The sequence below is a fragment of the Tachyglossus aculeatus genome, chromosome 21 (assembly GCF_015852505.1).
Source record: "Tachyglossus aculeatus isolate mTacAcu1 chromosome 21, mTacAcu1.pri, whole genome shotgun sequence".
NCBI classification, from domain to species: domain Eukaryota; kingdom Metazoa; phylum Chordata; class Mammalia; order Monotremata; family Tachyglossidae; genus Tachyglossus; species Tachyglossus aculeatus.
In genome coordinates this window covers 24,068,786-24,088,496 of record NC_052086.1, presented here as the reverse complement: position 1 = coordinate 24,088,496, position 19,711 = coordinate 24,068,786, and the positions used below count along the sequence as shown (strand labels likewise).

The following is a 19,711-nucleotide window of genomic DNA, read 5'->3' as shown; positions in this document are numbered from 1 at the left end:
CCAGGACCAGAGAGAGGAAGGAAGAGGGGGCAGAGACTGCCCCAGCTTGACATCTTTTGGGGGGTAGGGGTGTGGGGAAGGACCACTGTCTGGGTGAGAAGCCAACCCACCCACCCACTAGGTGGTAGGAGGGCTGAGATCCATGCTGCCAGATTCAGGAATAGCTAGATGTGACTCTAGGCTTCAATCCCGAAGAGTGCTGCCCCACCTCCAGCTCCTTCCCTGCTTCTCACTGATTTTAACATCTGTCTCCTGGGAGTAGACTGTAAACTCCAGAGGACAAGGATCATGTCTACAAAGAGCAAGAGCCTGAGAGTCAGAGGACCTGAGTACTAATCCCTGCTCTGCCACTTGCCTGCTGGATGACAGGGAAAGTCACAATCTCTGGGCCTCAGTTTCCACATCCGTAAAACGGGAGTGAAATATCTGTTCTCCCTTCTACTTAGACTGCGAACCTCATGGGTCACGGACTGCGTCCAATCTGATTATCTTGTATTGACCGTAACGCTTTGGGAGAGTAAGTCAATCGATCAATTGAATTTATTGAGCACTGTGTGCAGAGCACTGTACTAAGCACTTGGGAGAGTATATTAACAATAAACACACACACTCCCTGCCCACAATGAGCTTACAGTCTATAGGGTGAGACAGAAACTAATATAAATTATGGATAGCTATGTAAGTACCGTGGGGTTGAGGGACAGATGAATAAAGGGTGCAAATCCAAATATACGGGTGATGCAGAAGGGAGTGGGAGAAGAGGAAATGAGGGCCCAGTTAGAGATGGCCTCTTGGAGATGTGACTTCATTAACGTTTTGAAGGTGGGGAGAGTGGTAGTCTGCCAAATATGAAGAGGGAGGGCATTCTGGACCAGAGGCAGGATGTGGGCACGGAACTGGTGGCAGCATGAATGAGATCGAGGTACAGTGAATAGGTTGGCATTACAGGGGAAAACTGTATGGGGTGGGATGAGTTGTAATAAGAAATCAAGGAGGTATGATAGGAAAGGGCAAGGGTGATGTGAGTGCTTTAAAGCCCATGTAAAGAGTGATGCAGAGGCAGATGGGCAACTATCCGAAGTTCTTGACGAGTGGAAAAACATGGACTGAATGTTTTTGTAGAAAAATGGTCTGGGCAGCAGAGTGACGTATGGACAGGAGTAGGTAGAGACAAGAGGCAGGGAGGTCAATGAGGAGGCTGATGCAGTAGTCAAGGTGGGAAAGACTAAGTGCTTGGATTCATGTGGTAGCAGTTTGGATAGAGAGACAAGAATGGATTTTAGCAATGTTTGAAGGTTCAAATGACAGGATTTGAAAATAAACTGAATATGTGGGTTGAATGAGAGAGTCGAAGATCACACCAAAGTTATGGTCTCGTGAGACAGGGAGGGCGGTGGTGTTGTCTACAGTGACAAGACAGACAGGGAGAGGACAGGGTTTGGGTGGGAAGATAAGATGTTCTGTTTTGGTCATGTTAAGTTTGACGTGTCGGCAGGATATCCAAGTTGAGCTTTCCTGAAGGCAGGATGAAATGTGAGTCTGCAGAGAAGGAGAGAGATCAGGGCTGGAGATGTAGATTTAGATACCACCGGCAGAGGTGATAGTTGAAGCATGGGAGTGAAAGAGTTCTCCAAGGGAGTGGGTGTAGATGGAGAATAGAAGGGGAACCAAAATTGAGCCTTGAAGGTCTCCCACAGTAAGGGAGTGGGAGAAGTGCTTAGCAAATACAATTAAAGCTGTTACTACCCAAGGGTTTAGTACAACACCCTGCACACAATAAGCACTCAATAAACACTACTGATTGACTGCTTTCCTCTACCATCAGCCAGGCCTGGAAGAGGGGCTGTTAGAATCTCCTCCTGGGGCTGGGGGCTCTAGCCTGCGGCCAGGATTCTCTCCACACCCCTCCACTCTGCACCGGCCACCTATGGAGCCAGATGACCTCTGGCCTGGGGGTGTCTTGGTGAAGTGGGGGATTTGAGGTTAAACTCTCCACAGGAAGTGGCACTAGGCGGTAAACTCGTTGTGGGCAGGGAATGTGTTTGTTTATTGTTATACTGTACTCCCCAAGCGCTTAGTATAGTGCACTGCACTCAGTAAGCACTCAGTAAGTATGACAATGAATGAACACTCTTTGCACTTCAGAGAGCAGACAACAAACTGTGGAAGAGGTTCAGAGACAAGGGAGCTTGAGGCAGCAATGCAGGAGCTGCTGAGCCCAAGTGAGATCAAGACCGACCTGGAAGTGGGTCGGGGGTCCCTCCCAGCTGGACTGCACGGGAAACCAGGGAGCGACGAGGCCAGCGGGGCAGGGTCGTGCAGCTTGGGGAGCTCCCAGCCCCAGCTTGGATCCCTCGCGGGCTCGGTCTCCAATTTCCCCCTGCTCTTCCATCAGCTGTTCTGGGGAACAGGTGGGCCCAGCTGCTTGGGGGCTGGTGAAAACTCCCTCACACCTGTTGGTCGCAGTCATCACCTCTCACTGGACTCCACTGCCCAATGTGCCCGCATCTCCCCTTCAACCCCTCCATCCCACCCCCAGTGCCAGCAGGGGAAGTGATCTGTCGGGAGCTACAAAGTAACTGAATCAGACTCACCTTCTGTCCCTCCTTAGCATTGTATGCCACGGAGCAAAAGATGAAAGCCACAGTGAGAAGGGGCAGAAGGTAGGTGGACAGAAAGACAAAGAGATATTACCTAAAACGAGGGGGCATCCTTACAGCCTTGCTTAAGTTTCTCTGAGCGCCTCAATGCCCAGCCAAGGGTCCCTGACCAGACAACAGAGGCCTCTTGACCAGAATCTCCTAGGCAGCCCAGTCAAATCCAAGCCTCCGGCCAGGGGAGGGTCTTAGCCGGGCCCAAGGGCCCTACAGCACCCTCAGGCACTAGGCACGTCCCATGGGAGTGGGGAGACAGAGGCAGGGAACGAGGGGCCTGCCTCGAGGCAGCCGGACTGAGAAGGGCCCTAGACTTTTATTTCTGACCAAGCTGTAGGGAAAGACTGGCTCACGTTGAAGCTGCCAACAGTGGGTTGGGGGCCTGGGAGATGCAGGCAGGAGGAGGCGGGACAAGAGGGGTGGACTGAAGAGAAGGGGAGCATCCATCCCAAGGGCCACATCAAGAGAGAGAGGTGATTCTCCTAGCAGCAAAATTCCCCATGTGCAGAACGCTTCACTTAGGGAGAAGCAGAGTGGTCTAGTGGAAAAAGCGTGGGCCTGGGCGTCAGATGATGTGGGTTCTAAATCCAGCTCCGTCACATGTCTGCTGTGTGAACTTGGGCAAGTCACTTCACTTCTCTGTGCCTCAGTTATCTCATCTGTAAAATGGGGATCAAGACTGTGAGCCCCATGTAGGACAGGGACTGCGTCCAACCTGATTATTTTGTTATCCACCCCAGTGCTTAGGACAGTGCGTGGAACACAGTAAGTGCTTAACAAATACCCAAATCATTATAATTATTATTATTATTACCATTATTATTTCTATCTCCTGGCCGAAGGCTGGGTCTGGAGACATTGCTAAGCAGCAGTACAGTGTAATGCCATGGGACAAACTACTGGACTGGACTGACATGAGGCCATCTGCCAGACTGAGGGTACCAGAGACCCTGGCTCAAAGGGAAGTCCTCCCCCTGACCTACCCCAACTGTGCAATGGGGTGAACCAAGCAGACCCCGGGGACAGGGAGAGGGAAAAGTACCTACTGTTGGAGGCCGATGGAAAATCTGGGTGTCGGAGTCCAAGCCTTTATGGTTTGGAAACGCCACCCTTGGGTCCTAGGGATGTCGGACCCTCCGATCTGCTCAACAGCACCAGACCCAAACATTATTTTAGCATCCCCACTATTCCGGCTGGCCCACTCCGGGCACCGGCCAGAGGAGCTACACAGGGAGTCCGAGGAGGAGCACCATATGGTCGAGGGAACCCCAACAGTCCAGGCATTTGGCTGCCCCGAGGCAGAGAGAAATTGAGCGCTCCTTCAAGCAGTCCAGCGTAGGGATGTCAGCCGGGCTTCAGCCCAAGCCACGAATCAAGCAGGTTCCTCCGGGAGGCCCCCCGGCCTGCCCCAGGCTCCAGAGCCACATGTCCTTCCTGAGTCCCCGCTTCTCACTCGAGCACAGGAGAGGCCAGACTTGGCACTCAAAGCCTCAGCCACTTCAGCAGCCTGAGCGCTGGCCCTCTCAGACAGCACATCCCGGGCCAGCTGTCTCCCTTGCTTGTTGCCTGGAGCTGAACCTCCTCTTGCAGCAGAGAGCCCTCTCCCTCTCTCATTCCTTCCCCCTTGCTCTCTGACCTCTGACAACCAGGCCCGGTCAGGGGCTCCTACTTTCCACTGGACCAACCTCACCCCCCTCCCTCCAGGGTAGGGGCTTGTTAGAACCACTGAGCCCTATGCTCCCGGGCTAAGGGCTATTCCCTTCCTAAGGGTTAGTTTAGTTTCAGGACCACCTGGGTGTTTTCCCCAAGTCTCCTGGCCAGGCCTGCTCCCCTCCCTCTCTGGAGCCAATTCCAAATCAAAGTAAAAAGGCTTGGGGGTTGTGGGGGAGGGTGTTGGGGGTGGGTTGGGGGGAGCTGGGGCTCTTTGCAGGATTCTAATGGAGACTCTGTGTTCCTCCCTGGGGCTCTAAATCAAAGTCAGTCAGCCAGACAGCAGGGTGAAAGCCCCTAGCCCCTGAGGCACTGGCTCACCCACACAAATGCTGGACGCTTCATGGTCCCCAGTGTCCCACCTCCCCCTCCCCGCTCCAACCCTATCCCCTCATCCCCTCTCAGCCCTCCTGTGGGCTTGGCCGCAGCCTCAAGAGCTACAGCTCCCCCCACCCCACCCACCTACCACTTTTCAGTCAAGGAAACTCCGGCCTGGCAGGAGGGGCGGGGGCGTGCAGGTGGTGGTGGTGGAGGGGACTGGATTATCTGGGCTCTCTGGTACAGGGAGAGCTAGGACAGCTGAAATCCCAGAGCAACCCAAGCTTGCTCACTTTCCCCTCCCCTGACTGACTCCAGCTTTAAGTGGAGCCACCGGCAAGCCTCAGCTATGGTCGGGTTTCAGTTTCTGTTCCTCTCCCCGCCTTGCCCTGCCTCTGATGAATGTGCCAAGGAACAGTAAAAATGGCCAAAAGGAGGGGAGCAGAGCAAGAAACAGAGTCTTAATAATCCACCCACTGGATCATCTGCCCCTTGGCTGGAACAGCAGAATCTGGAACTCCCCAAGATGCTCCACCCAATTCCCAGCCTCCTCCGGCTCCCTCTCTGCCGGGTGGTCCTTTCCACACTGGCTCCGGGAGTGGTGTTTCTATGACAAATATTGCCCCGGATCCCCACGGCATCATTCTTGCCCGGCAGCTCCAAGGAACCCATCCCTTGTCTCTCTGCATGGATTCTGCTGGGCAGGATGAAACAAGGTCCAGGGAGGGAAAGTCTCAAGTTCCAGGGCTGGTTGAGGGGGACCAGAATCAGGAGTTCTGACTTGCCAGTCCAGGACACCTTCTCCTAGACCACTAAGTGTGCTGAGGCTGAGTTTAAGGCAACCTGAGAGATGTGGGGATGGTATGATCAATTTGAACAGGCAACAGGTCTGTCTAGGAAAACTTCCTCTCTGCTGGCCATAAAACATAACTTGCCATTAGGTCCAGCTCCTGGGGAGAGCGTCCCAGGTCACTGATCCAGTCCGGTACAACCCTGGCTGAGCCCTAGGGATGCGGTGTCCAAGTCCACCTGGCTCTGTCACCCTCGTGGCCCACGCACATATATGCCCGGCCATCTCTACTGGGTGACTGAACTTTCTGTCCCAGCAGCCCACGGGGAAACCTGCATGTTGGTAAACAGACCACACACGTGCTCTAAGAGCTCCCTCTCTCTCTGGGCCAGGTCGGAGGCGCGGAGCTAGAGCCCGGCCGAGCTGGTTCAGCCCCGGGCTCGGGACCAGTTCTGGGACCTGCCCTGGGCCAGCTGCCCACGGAGGTCAAAAACGCTTCTTTTTCTTCAAACTACACCTCAAACCAAAACAATGAAAATGACAATGAATGCATTTGGCCAAGTGTGGGGCCAAGGGATTCTACGTCAGGCCACGTGCGCTCTACAGAGAAATGAAACCCAACTCTAACTTACCACTTGTACCGCCACCCACCCGCCCGCATACTTGGACCCTGCAGGTGATGCCCAATTCCTAGCCCAACGTCCCCCTCCACGCCCCAGATGGGAACAGGACAAGGGTCGGAGATCAAGAGCCCTGGACCACCCACCCGACCTGAAGGTCTCCAGGATGCCTCCATGTTCGGGCCCCGAGGCCGGGGGAAGGGGGCACGAGTCTGGGGCTCGTCAGAACCTCAGGCTTGGGGCTGAGGGGGTCAGATCCTGGGGTGCCCAGGGATTCAGACTGGGCACCAGCAGCTGGGGCAAGAGGCCTCCCAACTGAGAACCTCCCCTCTCCCCCCGACCAGAAACACCGGTAGGGTGAGGCAAGGGGAAGACTCCAGTGAGTATCGGCAGGGGGCAGAGAGGAAGCCAGAGGGACAGGACTTTGAACCAGGAAACATCTCCCTGAGAGGCTGAATCGGCTTCGGAGTTGGGAAAAAAGACCCCTACTCGCAAAAAAAAAAAAAATTATACTTGAAAGCGCATCTGAGATTTGATGAACACTTCTGGCATTAAGAGAAAGTGAGTTCTCTTTCTCACTCTCATACACACATGCGCAAGTGCGCGCACACACACAGACACACACACACACACACAGTCTTTTCCGGTATGTCATGGCACTCTGACTTTAACCCTTTCACAACTGCTGCCCAGACCGCCCCCCAACACCCCCATCCCTGGAGAAGAGGCTACCGATCCTTCGACAAGGCTGGATGAACTGCTTTGTGTGGGACGTTGGATCCGTGAAACTCCTTTCCCCTTATCCCAGCTGACCCAAGAAGATGACTTCACCCAGGACCGCAGGAGAGCCCCGGAGCTCCCTTGCCACGCTTCTAGTATCGTGCTCTCCGTAGACGGCGACTGCTCCACTAACACCGGGGAGGAGAAGGGATGGGGCCAGCTGGAAGCCCGGGGAGAGGCGACTGCCGGAGAAGCTGGGCTGTTCTCTCCCTCCCAAACCCAGTTCCTCCCTCCCCAGCCTCAGCTGCAGGAAAGGGCCAGATGCTGGGATCAAGCAGGAACCCCAGCTGCGGGTTCATCCCCTAGGACCTGTCTTATACTCCCTGAGGCTACAAAGATGGACAGCGAAGCAAACAGCACGGAAAGCCTGACCCTCCACCACAAGGTTTCCTGGTGGATGAAGGGTGGTCATTTCCCATCCTTCATGCCTCCCCTTCACCCGCCCCCTCCACCCTTGCCCAGACAAACTCGCCGATAGATACTTTGCCCAAGGAGGCAGGGTGGCTTTATGGAAACGCGGGACTGGAAGTCAGGGGCCCAGGTTCAAATCTCAGCTCGGCCACTGGCCTGCGGAGTGACTCGAGGTGGTCCCTTAACCTCTCTGTGACTAGGTTTTCCCATCTGTAAAGTGAGGATAAAATACCTCCTCGCCCTTCCCCTTAGATTGTGAGCCACTGTGTGGGATAGGGGCTGAGTCCAATCTGATTATCTGATACCTATTCAAGGGCTTAGTGCAGTGCTTGGCATATAGCAAGCACTTGATATATACAACCGCTATTATTTACAGGAAAGTGGCCCATTTTTGAAGTTGCAGGCTGGGGACTGCTGGGTGTCCCCCCGGTCTCCCCTCCCCTCGAGACAGCTTTCCCCAGGACCAGCTCTCCGGCCGGGTCAGGGAGAAGGGAGACTCCTAGGGAAGGTGGGGGAAGGGGTGGTGGCAGGGCAGAATGGTTTTCAAGGCTCAGATTCTTGACTGGCGAGAGTGGCTAAAGCTGGCAACTCCCAGGGCAGGGGCCCCTAACTGATTGGCACGTGCCCCTCGGGGGCCGCCCCAGGGCAGCCCAGAAAGGAGGCCCCTGAGCTCCGTGGCCCCAGGCTGGGCGCCGAGACCCAGTGCCACTCTCGGGCCGGAACCCACAGGAAGCCCATGGGGCGCGCGCCCAGCTCACCTCATCCATCTTCTCGGAGGCTGGCGTCTGGCTCCTCGGGGCTTCTTTGACCAACTCGGAGGCCTGGCCCAGCTGGCCGGGCAGGTCAGCCCCACCGGGCTCGGGCATCTGGCTGAGGCCCTGCCCCAGCCCGAGGCCGGGCTCCTCGTCCTCCGAATCTGGCAGGGGCGTGGGGCTGATGTCCTCGAGGCCAGTGCTGGAGGGGCGGGAGGACGGCGTCCGGTCCCGGAAGCCGGGCTGGGAGTTAGAGCCAAAGAGGGGCAGCGGGGAGAGCTGGGACGAGGAGGAGGAGATGGGGCTCCCCTCCATCTGCAGCTCCGTGTCCGAGTCACGCTCGCTGAAGAAGGGCAGCTTGGTGCGCTGCTCCTTCAGCAGCATCTCGATGCGCGAGTCCAGGCTGTCATGCGGCTTCTCCGAGGACGAGGATGAGGACTCCAGGGTTGGGGTCCCGGGGCTGTCGCAGCGCTCTGGGCTCCAGGCAAAGGAGGAGGTCCCACCCGGCTCCAAGCTGCCGGCCTCCACTGCGGGGGCCGAGGGCTCCTCAGGCTTCTCCTTAAGCGGGGCAAAGTCAACCACCCCGGGGGCGGTAGGGGGTGGGGCGGCCGGGCTCTCGGCAGGGGGTGGCGGAGGGGGCCGGCGGTAGTCTGTCTCCCGGGACGCCGACCCGAAGGCCGGCGAATCATCCGCGTGCGGGGGGAACAGAGCCGGCGCCTGGTACGGGGAGAAAGCGGACTTGTAGTTGGGCCCCGTATGGCCGTGGGGCGCAGGTGGAGGGGTGTGGGAGTACTGGGCGGCATCCTGCTGCGCGTGGGATTTGTAGGCGCCACTCCCGCTCCCCCCAACGCCACCTCCACCACCGAACTGGTGCTCTTGGGAGCTGCGAAAGGCCCCCGAGGAGTTGTGGACGTAGTGGTGCTCGTGGCGGCGGTTGTAGGCGTCGGTGAACTTGGTTTCGTGTCGCCGCGGCTTGTAGCCGGAATCCTGGCTGTAGTGGTAGGCTGGGGTGGTCTGACGGCTCGAGTAGCTGGAGTCCTGGGAGAAGGGGGTGCCCAGGCGGGGGGTGAGCGGGGTGCCTTGGGACTGGGGCGTGTACTGGCCGTAGGAGTTGGGGGTGTCCAGGCGGCAACTGGAATAGGCTGTGTCATGGGAGAAGGGGGTGCTGCTGTTGGGGGTGACCGCCGATGATCCCGTGGAGGAGAGGCTGCTGTCCTTTAGGCGCTTCAGGGGGTCAGGGAGCTGCAGGGGCCGGGGGAGGGAGAGGGAACGAGAGAGAGAAAGGTGTGAACGTCTGCCACCAAGTAGAACTGGAGGCCAGAGCAGGCGAGCTGGAAAGAAATGAGCGCTAAGTGGAGTCCGGCTGCTGGATGGAGCCACGTTTGACTCACCCGCAGATGAGGTCTGGTGAGGCCGGCCCTGGCCCGAGAGGGGACCGCCGAGAGACGGTCCGGAGAGGGCTCCGCACAGTGTCCGGGTGGCCACCTGCTTAGGCAGGGGAGATGGGAATTTCCGGGATCTCCCATCTTAAAGGGGGCCCAGGTGGCGGACTGCTTCACAGAGCCCCGCAGAAGCACGGAGTGCTTTCTCACACACATGTGTGCACCCTGCAGGCCCCATTCTGGTCCCAATCGACCCCTGGACAGAATCGCCAGACCTGGACCTGAGGGCTCGGCTCTGATCACGCTGGGCTCCATCTTTCTTGACTCCGGCATGATGCCCTCACTCCTCTGGCAACCGCTGAAGAGGAGTTAAGGAGTGCAAAAGGAGACTGATCAAAATGGGTTGTCAGTCTCGGAAGAAGAAAAAACAGACCCTGTGCAAAATGCACACCATCAGATCCAGGCCAGGGCGGCAGGGCAGAGGTGGGAGCGAGAAGGTGCTGGAGGAAAGCTGGGCTGGAGGCCTCTGCGGCACCTTATCAATCTGTCACACCTTATTACCGGTCTACAGAGAAATTTGCTCCAATGAAAGTTGTCCCCGCTCTCTACCCCTCCTCTCCCTGGGCCCCTCATCTTTTGGTTCTTGCTTTTGGAGGGAAAGTAAAGTGGGAACTATAAGCTCTAGACCCTAGACTGTACCCTTGTTGAGGGCAGGGAATGTTCCCTGAGAAGTAGTATGGGCTAGTGGAAGGAGCGTGGGCCTGCGAGTCCGAGGACCTGGGTTCTAATCCCCACTTTGCCATTCATCTGCTGCATGACCTTGCTGTGGGCAAGTCATTTAACTTCGCTGTGCCTAGTTACCTTATTAAATAGGGATTAAAGCCGCGACACGGATTATGTCCAACCTGATTAACTTGTATATACCCCAGTGCTTAGTACAGTGCCTGGCAAATAGTAAGCTTTTAACAACTACCATTTAATAATAAAAAAAGTGTCTATCAACTCTGTTACAATGTACTCTTCCAAGCGCTTAGCACAATGCTCTGAATACAGTAAGCACTCAAATACCACTGACTAATTGATTAAATAAGCTCCACATGGAAGTCCTAGGGAGGGACTTGGGAAAATCAGGGAATAAAGGAAGAAAAAAATAAAATTAGTAAACCAGACTTCTCTTCTGACCCAAATGGTAATCCAAACCGCAGGGTTTATAGGATTTGATTTGGAAACAAAATATCTTTGCCGAGTGACATGACTAAGCAACCCATTCAGGGGCACTGAGGGTTTCACATGGAAAAAGTCTGACAGAAACATTTTCAACCTGCTGGTCAGAATGCCGAGTGGTGGGGGGAGAGGGGAATGAGGGGAAGAAGAGCGACCCACGGCTCAGGCTGAGTCTGCAGCTCATTAGCTCAAGCTTCCTGCAATGCTAGGGCCAGGGCCCTCCCAAGAGGCCCCCTTAGCATGGCCACTCCCTAGGTACACCAATCCACATGGATGTATGTGCTGGGACACTCAACGGCACGTGCGCGCATGTGTGTATGTGTGTGTTTGCGTGCGCAAATGCTTGTACACACAGACACGGTTAGAGACTCTCCGGCAAAATCCCCTCTGAATCCCAGCCTGGATTTGGAGTCTCACCCCACTTGCCCAGGAAGCAGTGGAAAGAAGAGTTAGGCACCATGAGATTTGGGGGAACCTAAAAGGGAATTCTTCCAAGGTGCAGATTCCTACTAAATTCCCTTTTTGTTTTTTTGGGTGTTTTTTTCTTAATATAAACTATTTGCCATACAACTTTCTCAAAGTGGACACCTGTGGTCCCAGCAGCCCAGACAAGAGAGCAGAGCCTTCACAGTGCAAGGTGGCCTGGGCCCCCAAGCCCTGATGACTGTCAGTCCCTACCCTCTCTATAGTACTTTTTATTTTCCCAAAGGGCTTTCCCAACAGGGAATCTCATTTAACCCTCACATCTCTGGGAGGTAGGGAGAGGTAAACATTAATATCCTCTTTCCTCGGGTGACTGAGGCACTGAGAAGTTGTCACTCACCCAACACAGTCTCAAGGCAGCGACTGAGGTGGTTCTCAAACCCAGGCATCCTCAATCCCAGCCCCACACTCACTCCACCAAACCCCCATCCCAGCCCCCTCATCTTCTTTGGCAATAAAGAGAAGCAGTGTGGCCTAGTAGATACAGCACAGGCGTGGAAGTCAGAAGGACCTGGGAGGACCCAGGACCTAATACTGGCTCCACCACTTGTCTGCTGTCTGACCTTGGGCAAGTCACTTTATTTCTCTAGGCCTCGGCTACCTCATCTGTACAATGGGGATTAAGACTGAGCCCCCCATGTGGTACACGGACTATGTCCAACCTGATTAGCTTGTACCTTCCCCAGTTCTTAGTACAGTGTCTGCTACATTAAGAGCGTAACAAAAAACAAAACAAAAAAAGGGATGAAGCCCCAGGGAGCTCAGAGACTCCGGGGAGTTACGGGCATTGGAGGAGTGGGGTGGTCACCTCCTTAGGCGAGGGGAGATGGGAATTTCTGGGATCTCCCATCTTATAGGCAGCCCGGGAGACCGTTTTCTTCATAAAGCCCCGCACGTACCAAGTGCTTTCACAAAGGCACCCATGGTGTGCTTTCACACACATCTGATTGTGACACCCTGCAGACCCAGACCTGGGGCTCAGCTCTGAGTACGCTGGGCTCAGTCTTTTTTGACTCTGGCATAGCTCCCATTTGAAGGGTGAAATCAACAGTTGATTTCAGTGGGGGAACTTAAATAATAATAATAATGATGGTATTTGTTAAGCGCTTACTATGTGCAAATGGCAAGCCAGGGTGGGGAGCGAGGGGCTTCCTTTCCAAGAAACCAGGGCCTGGGCAGGAAAGTAAGAACTGCACAGTGGAGAAAAGGGCTATGGGGCTGGGCCTTCCCTAGGGCCCAGAAGCTGGAAAGCTATAAGGCTCCGGGCCATCCACCGGGCCCTCTGGTCACCCTGAAGCTCGGCTAGGCTTCTGGAGGGCACAAGGGATGAGCAGGGAGATGGGGGGTTGGGGGGAGGGAATCTGCCCAAATTGGTATGGACACGCCACATGACTGACTGAGGTAGATAAGGGCCAGGTGGGTCACCGAGCTGAGTGGCTTCCTGGGCCCCGAGGAGGGGTCAGCATGTCCCCGCACCGCAGGCCCCCACCCCACCCCACTCACCTGCAGGGTCTCATTCACATTCGGGGAAGCGTCCAGCTCATTGCCCACGGGGAGGGTCTGCGGGGTGTAAGGGCCGTTCACCAGCAGTTCATAGAACCGCATGCGAGTTTCACCTGCACAGAACAGAGGCACCACGCCTTGGTAACAGAGAAGGCACTATGCACTCCCTCCGCCGTCCCTCTACCTAGGGAACTCTAATCCACGCCACTAATCCACAACACTCTAGGCGCCCCTGCCTCTCCTCTCCAATCAAGTTCTTGTCGGGAAAGCCCAAACGGGCTTCTTACCTACAAGTCTTCTGCTATTTGGAACAAGAAACGGGGGCCTGTGCGAAGGGAACTGCTCTGCTTAGAGTGGACGCTGCAGGATTAGACCCCAATTGTCCCATATGACACAGTGCCATGACTGCTGCCTGGTCCCTGGTGAGACCACCTGACCTAGTAAGGGGGGCGAGGGGGGGAAACGGTGATTGTCGCCCAGGGCGGAGGCGGGGTGGGGGGAGAAACAGGCTTGGGGAAGTTGGGCTACCCCTGGAGAAAGAAACCTACACCTCGTTCTCCTTTAGCAGAAGGGGAGGAGTCACCTTCTCCTCCCTCTATCTCCCAACCCCATCTGACAGCTCCTGGGCCTGCCCGAAGGGGCACGAGCAAACCCACTCACCCCTCTTGGCACCGGATGCCGGGGCCGGGCTCCGGAGATGTCACCTCGCAAAGTCCCACTTGGCAGTCGGCTGCCCCCTGTTCTGCCAATCCCTCTCCCGGCTCCCCCGCAAGTGGACGAGAGTCTTTTCTTAGTATCCCCAAACCCTGGCACGCAGGCCTGGGATTCATGCAAATGAGATGCCTGGAACTCCACCACAAAACACTTGGCATGTTACTGCTTCTTCCCTTCCCCCCCAAAGAAACAAGCTCTCGAATGAACAGTTCTGCACAGAGCCAGGAGCTTTGCTGGCACACAGGTGCCCGACAGACCCCCAGTCTCCCCCAAATCAGACCACAGTACTGCAGCCACAGCGTCTGCTTTAGTTAGGTCCACTCTGACTTATTTTTAATAGTACAAAAGAACAGCTCTTCTATCAGGGAGAGGCAGGCCAGTGAGGCTAGGCCTGATCTAACTCTTCTTCTCTAAAAGACTCTTGGCAGAAGAAGGACACTTCAGCCTGAGCGAAGGAAGGCTATGTGGAGGCGCGGAATGAGAAAGAGCCCCGGACACACGGTACGGGCTGAAGTGAAAGGAGGGTTGGCAGAAGCGACTCGACCCGGGCCCGGCGGAGTGAAACCGGACTAGCGGTGCCCCTTTAAAGCAGGACCTGTCCCAGCAGAAACAACACTAGAAAGCAGGATCTCTGTAGAAGTTAAAATGGAACTTGGAATATGGGGATTGAGACAGTCAATCGGTTCTGACTCCAGAGCTCCTTCAGCCTTTGAAATTACTCATTTGGGATCCCTTCCTTCTCCCTTTTTTGAAGAATCCATCATGGGCTTTGAAGTGGTTCCCTCCCTCTCACCCCCACCCACCTAAAAATCAGAACCTTCTCCCAAAATTTTTCTGCCCTGTACTGACTTAGTACTGAGAAGCCCTAGGGTTGCCACAAGGAAAAAAAAAAAAAAAGAGAGAGGGGCCAGCTTTCACCCCAGTTTACTTAAAAGTGCTTCTCAAAGGGGCTGGAAACAAGAAGCTAAAACAAGTAGGGGTTACTGACTTCTCTTTAAGAGTGCAAAGCCTACCCCCCCATTCTGAAAAGGTTCAATTTGGAGGGAAACACAGAAACTTGCCATTAGTAAACCCAGATACCCCCGACAAGGGAAAGGGAAGGGCTTCTTTTGTAAACAGTAAATACTCTTCTTAATGAGGCTATAATTAACACCCTTCTCCAAGGAGCTCAAGGTCTCTTGCACTTTAACTTGAAAGGTGTAAGAGCCAAGGCCTCTGCGGCACCAAAGTTATTGACCCATGTAGTTTTCGCACCTGCATAGGCAGCACCGGATAGAAAGGCTCTTGAAAATTTCAGACCTAAAAGATCATTATTTTTAAAGTGCATGACCAGAGCCTGTTCAATATTTAGATATGCAAAGTAGAGTCATTCCTTGAGATACAGTAAATCTTTCCTCTTTCTTGAAATACAACTCTGACGCTTCTTTCTACAGGGCATTCCAGTTTTGCAGAAATGAAATTTCAGTCAGAGTTAGCTGAGAACCAGGACCTTCGGGGGCTCCCTCTTTCTGTTTCCTGTTTGCTCCAGGAAAGAAGGCTCATTTCAGCCAGGTGCCTGGCAACCTCTTCCCTTTCCTCCCCCTGCCACCCCTTCAGGGTACCGAGCCCTAAACTGAGCATGAAAAGTCAAGAATAAAATGGGGAATAGGGAACAGACTGAAAAAAAAAAAAGAAAGAAAACCTGTTCACCTCTGAATGGCCTTTCCCATTCCCGATTCACTGAGGGATTTCAATGTCTGTTTGGGACTACATTTAAACTAGAAACATAGGTCCTGTCTCAGGAACCATTCCTCTCAGCATTCACAGTCTGTGCTGCTTACAAAAACCTCTGAACTTAAGGTTTTGCTCCAACATTTGCTAGGCTTCACCTATTTACAGAAGCTGGTGCAGAGCAGCTTCACGGGGTGCGTAGGCTTTCACATTTGGGTCAGAATTCCTCCCCAAAAGCATATTAAAAACAAAAACCAAACAATCCACAAAATATCCAAACAGTTACAAACCCTACCTCTGTCTGAAACTTTCTCTGCTCTCCACATGGCTTCAGGCACATAGGGAGGGGCTGATCCTCTGGTGGGATACCCCAATCTAACCCACGACCAAGAGCTCCCTAACTAACATTTGGACCAGATAGAAAATCACGATCGATGAAATTCTTGCACATTTCCAACTGCAGGCTGAGAGCAGACCCCTAATGGTGGGCTCTCCAGGATTCTGAGTGGCGCCTTGGGAAACCGCTACTGTCCCTTTAAGAGGAAGTGAAGGAAAATGAAGACAGACACCGAGCACACACTCACATACAAAGTGTGAGCCACCCTGCAGGATTCTGCAATCTACCTCAGCGTTAAACAAAGTATCAATGAAATACGGGCAGTCCAGACGACAGAAAGAAGGGCCATAGTTTACTCTCCTTTTCGTAAGTGGGATATTTTAGATTCTAGCGGGATTTTTTTTAAAAGAGTCTTTCTTGGAAGTAATTTAATTCTAGAATCCTCACCCTAGTATACATTGAGACCTCCAGTAGAATAGCCAAAGGTGTGTCGACTATCAAGTGGTTGAAATGGACAAGGATGGAATCATTTTGTAAATTAGTTCCGTTTCCTAGCAACAAACAACACATTCAGTTCCACGTGACTGCCCAAGGAAAAATACTGAGGCAAAAAGAGGGGAAGACCCCCACCCTCCAAAAAAAACGAAAAACAAAAAAACCCCATGAATCCTAATAACAGTCCCTGTCCAGGAAGAAAGGACTGGGGCAGCTCAGGGAATAGCGGGGAGAGGGATTCCCGGAGCAGGCTCCCACCCTACCACCCACCTTTGGTATCCAGCTCCACGTGGATAATATTGCCCATGACTGAGGTGCTATGCAGGTGCTGCACGGCCTCCCGGGCACCCTTCACGGTGGCAAAGACCACCTTGGCGATGCCCAAGTGCTTCTTGTTCTTGGGGTTGTACAGAATCTCCACCTCTTCCACCTCCCCATACTTCTTGCACATGTCGGTCAAGAAGTTTTCCCGGATGTTGTCATTCAGCTTGGCAAAAGTCACCTGCTTGGGAGGCACTGGCCCCACATAATACTCATCGATCTGAGAGAAGGGAGTAGAAAAAAAAATCCAAATAAGCCACATAAAGGCATCAAAGACAACGAATAATAATAACGATGATGATGATGATCACAGAAGTCACACAGGCAGGGACAGAAAGAGGATTATATCATTCTGAAAGGGGGGGAGGAAAAAGTTTCTCCTCCAAGGAACTGGGCTGCCCCTCCCCTGGTCAGCCCCAATCACAGGGGCCTGGGGCCCTTTTCCCTTTAAATGGGAGAGAGGAAGGGTTTGCAGGCACCGGAAACCTAGGACCTTAACCCCCGTGTGAACAGGAGCCTGCAGGCAATGTGCTAAGGGAGACTCAACTGGGACCGGGGGAGGCAGCTTATCAGGCTCCCACAGACTATTTGGATGGATTGTTTCACTGTTGACCTAAAGGCAAGGAGAACCACTACCTCTACACACACACACACACACACACCACCTCCCCCTCTCCCCCCCAGACCTCTCAGTGCAAAGCCCAAAGAGGCCCTGCCCGCCCAAAGACTGGAGGGGCCTGTACCTTGAATTTGGGAACAGACAGCTCCAGTTCCTTGGTTTTGGTCCATATTCTCCCGATCCTTGGATCCCGGACACAATCCACCGGGGCAATGCCCGGGTTCTGGGAAGGAGGGAGAGACGGTTAGGGAAAAGGGAGCCAGACAGGAGACGGTTGGGAGCTAGGAGAGGCAAGGAGGGAGGCGAAGGGGGTGTGTAGAGGGAAACCGGCCCAACTTGTGACGAGCAGGTAGATCTGGAGGGAAGGAGTCCCGGCACCCCATAGTCGCCCCCCTCCCCACCCTACATGTCAAACGCCAGAAGCTCGAAGGGTGGGCGGGGGAGGGGCTCCTGACAGTTGAACACACACTCTCTTGGGTGGGGGGAGGGGGAGAGGATCAGGAACAGGGGAAAGGAGACAAGAGCTTCCCTTGACGTTTTGGGAAGAGGGGGCACGGCCACCTGGTGGGGGGCGGGGTCCACCTTTCTCCCCCTGTCCCGGAATTGGGAATTTTTTTTGGGGGGGGGACGCGTTAAGGGGGCCTGGAGTGGGGGGGGGGGCGCCGACCCACTCACAGCCATACTGAAATGCTGTCCATCGTAGCGGTAGAGTTTGTGCTGTCCTTTCTTCAGCGCCGGGTCAATAATCAACTTGTAACTTCTCCAATGGTGGTTTCTCTTCTCGCCCGAAGCCCCGGGCTGGTGGTGGTGGTGGTGGTGGTGGTGGTGGTGGCTGTTCTCCATGCCGTTAACCCAACCTGAAACGGATCGACCAAGTTGTTGTTGTCTCGGCGGTGGCGGCGGCGGCTTTTCACGGAGAAAAAAAATTAAAAAAAAAAAAAGATCTCCCTCCCAGCTAGCCCCCCTCTCCCCCCGGATCCTCCCAACGATCCGTACCCCCCCCCCCCCCAATAGTCAACCGGGCCTCGTCCCGCCTCCCCATCGTTAGAGAGGGCAGAGGCGGCGGGGTGGGCCTAAAATGGGGGCTCACTTGAACTCTGCTTTTTCCCATGATCTTCGGCGTGGCTGCCGGCTCGCTCCCCCGCCTTGATCTCTCGGAAAGACATGGTGCCGCCGGGGCTCCGGCTGGGGTCGCAGGCCGCAAGCTCGGCCCGCCGCTCTCCTCCTCCTCCTCCTCCTCCACCTCCTCCTCCTCCTCCTCCTCCTCCTCCCTGCCCCCCCAGCCTGGCTCCGCCGCGGCCTCCGCTGGCCTCTCCCGGGGACGGGGGAGGGGGCCCGGGAGGGGAGGGGAGGGGAGGGAAGGAGAGGCCCCCGCTTACATCCCCGCCGGGCGCCGGCCTCCCAGGGCGGCCAGCACGCTCATCGTGGCCCCCGCCGCGGCCGGGGCTCAGCTCGCTGCCGTTGCCGGCCAATGCTGGAGAAGGAGGAGGAGGAGGAGGAGGAGGAGAAGGAGGAGGAGGAGGCAGAGCTCCCAGTCCCCGCACATCCCACAATACACCGCTATGGAGCCCGACCCAATGTCTCTCTCACCCTCCTCCCCAGGCACACTTAGGCAGCTGCGCCGCACTCCCCTCTCACCAGGCAGGGGGGAGATATTCATTTTTTTTTCCTCTTTTTAATCTTGTGTGCGTGTGTGCATGTGTGTGTGTGCATGTGTGTGTGCATGTGTCTGTGTGGGGGGGGGGTGGAGGAGGGGGATGCTTCCCCTCCCTCTCCCCCCCCCCACCACCACCACTGCCCTCCCTCCGCTGAATCCGCCGGCTGCCTTTACCTTGCGGCTCTCAAACTGTTTCTAAACAAGATGGACTGGAGGTGGGACAAGTTCTGTTTTTTTTTGTTGTCGCTGTTCTTGTTTCCAATAAAGAGGGGGGAAACACTCTCTGTCGCTGAGCTTGAGAGTTTCAATCCAGGTATCCCACCCACCACCACCACCACCACCCTTTTCCGAGAGGAGCCGAGGTTTCGTTTCCATTTTTTTCATCATTTTCCCCCGGATTCAGGGCGCGACGTCTCTCCAACCGCCTGATTGATTTTTTTGCTTTTTCGAGGGCACGGTTTTCCGGCGCACATTGAGAAAGTCTCTTTTTAAATTCGCTTTTATTTCCCCCCCCCCCTTATTAAAGGGCCTGGACCGGCGATGGCCAATCAGCGCGCAGCTTCCATTTTGTGGGTGCCTCTCCAGCTTTCATTTTTTTTTTCTTTCCTTCTCCCCCCCCCCCACCAAGTTGCTTTTTTTTTTTTTCCCTCTCCCGGCTGAAGAGAGGCTGCCGTCTTGCTGGGTCTTCATGGTGGTTTATTTCATAGTGGGGCTTTCGGGTTTGTAATTTGGCCGTGGTTTGGTAATTGGTCGGTTCAAGACACCGGGGCCCCGCAACCAATCACCGCGCCGCTTCCATTGGGCTTGAGTTATTAGACGCTGATCAGAAAACATCCTTCATCAGACAGCCAAGGAGAGGCCAACAGATCAGGGGAGCCATTTTTCTGCAATGGAATTAAATGGCCAACTGGGTTTTCCTTTGTTCCAAAAGAGGAACGCTTTTCCTTTTGACTCCACCATCCAGTGCAGGACCGCTCAGTGTGTGGTTTAATGTCTGCCAACACGCTAAAGGACTGATGGAAGAAGGAAGATTTTAAAAAAGATTGGGGTTTTTCCTTAGGACTTGGAATCCATCTTTGTCTTGTGTAACTAGGTCATGGCACACCCTAAATGTCAGCAGTTACCAATTCTGAATTCAAAGAATTGAACGAAGTGACATATTTATTTTTACCGTTTTTATTCGTTTGGGGGTTTAGAGGTAATCTGTATTCTGATTGAACAATAAATTTTT

General features: G+C 54.5%; 1 protein-coding gene across 2 annotated transcripts in view; it reads right to left on the bottom strand.

The window, feature by feature from the left end:
* Positions 1–18,256, bottom strand: part of SETD1B (SET domain containing 1B, histone lysine methyltransferase) — a 39,599-nt gene extending 21,343 nt beyond the window's left edge. The window contains exons 1-6 of one of the 2 annotated variants that reach the window (XM_038762997.1): positions 18,203–18,256; positions 17,499–17,680; positions 16,948–17,046; positions 16,154–16,424; positions 12,628–12,740; positions 8,042–9,277 (exon numbers count right to left, since the gene is read on the bottom strand). In XM_038762997.1, the coding sequence (XP_038618925.1) occupies positions 8,042–9,277; positions 12,628–12,740; positions 16,154–16,424; positions 16,948–17,046; positions 17,499–17,666 (1,887 nt within the window). In that variant the 5' untranslated portion in view covers positions 17,667–17,680; positions 18,203–18,256. Of the gene's footprint in view, positions 1–8,041; positions 9,278–12,627; positions 12,741–16,153; positions 16,425–16,947; positions 17,047–17,498; positions 17,681–17,913; positions 18,011–18,202 lie in introns of those variants that run through there. The other variant, XM_038762996.1, reaches the window with a different exon arrangement.
* Positions 18,257–19,711: the final 1,455 nt, after the last annotated feature.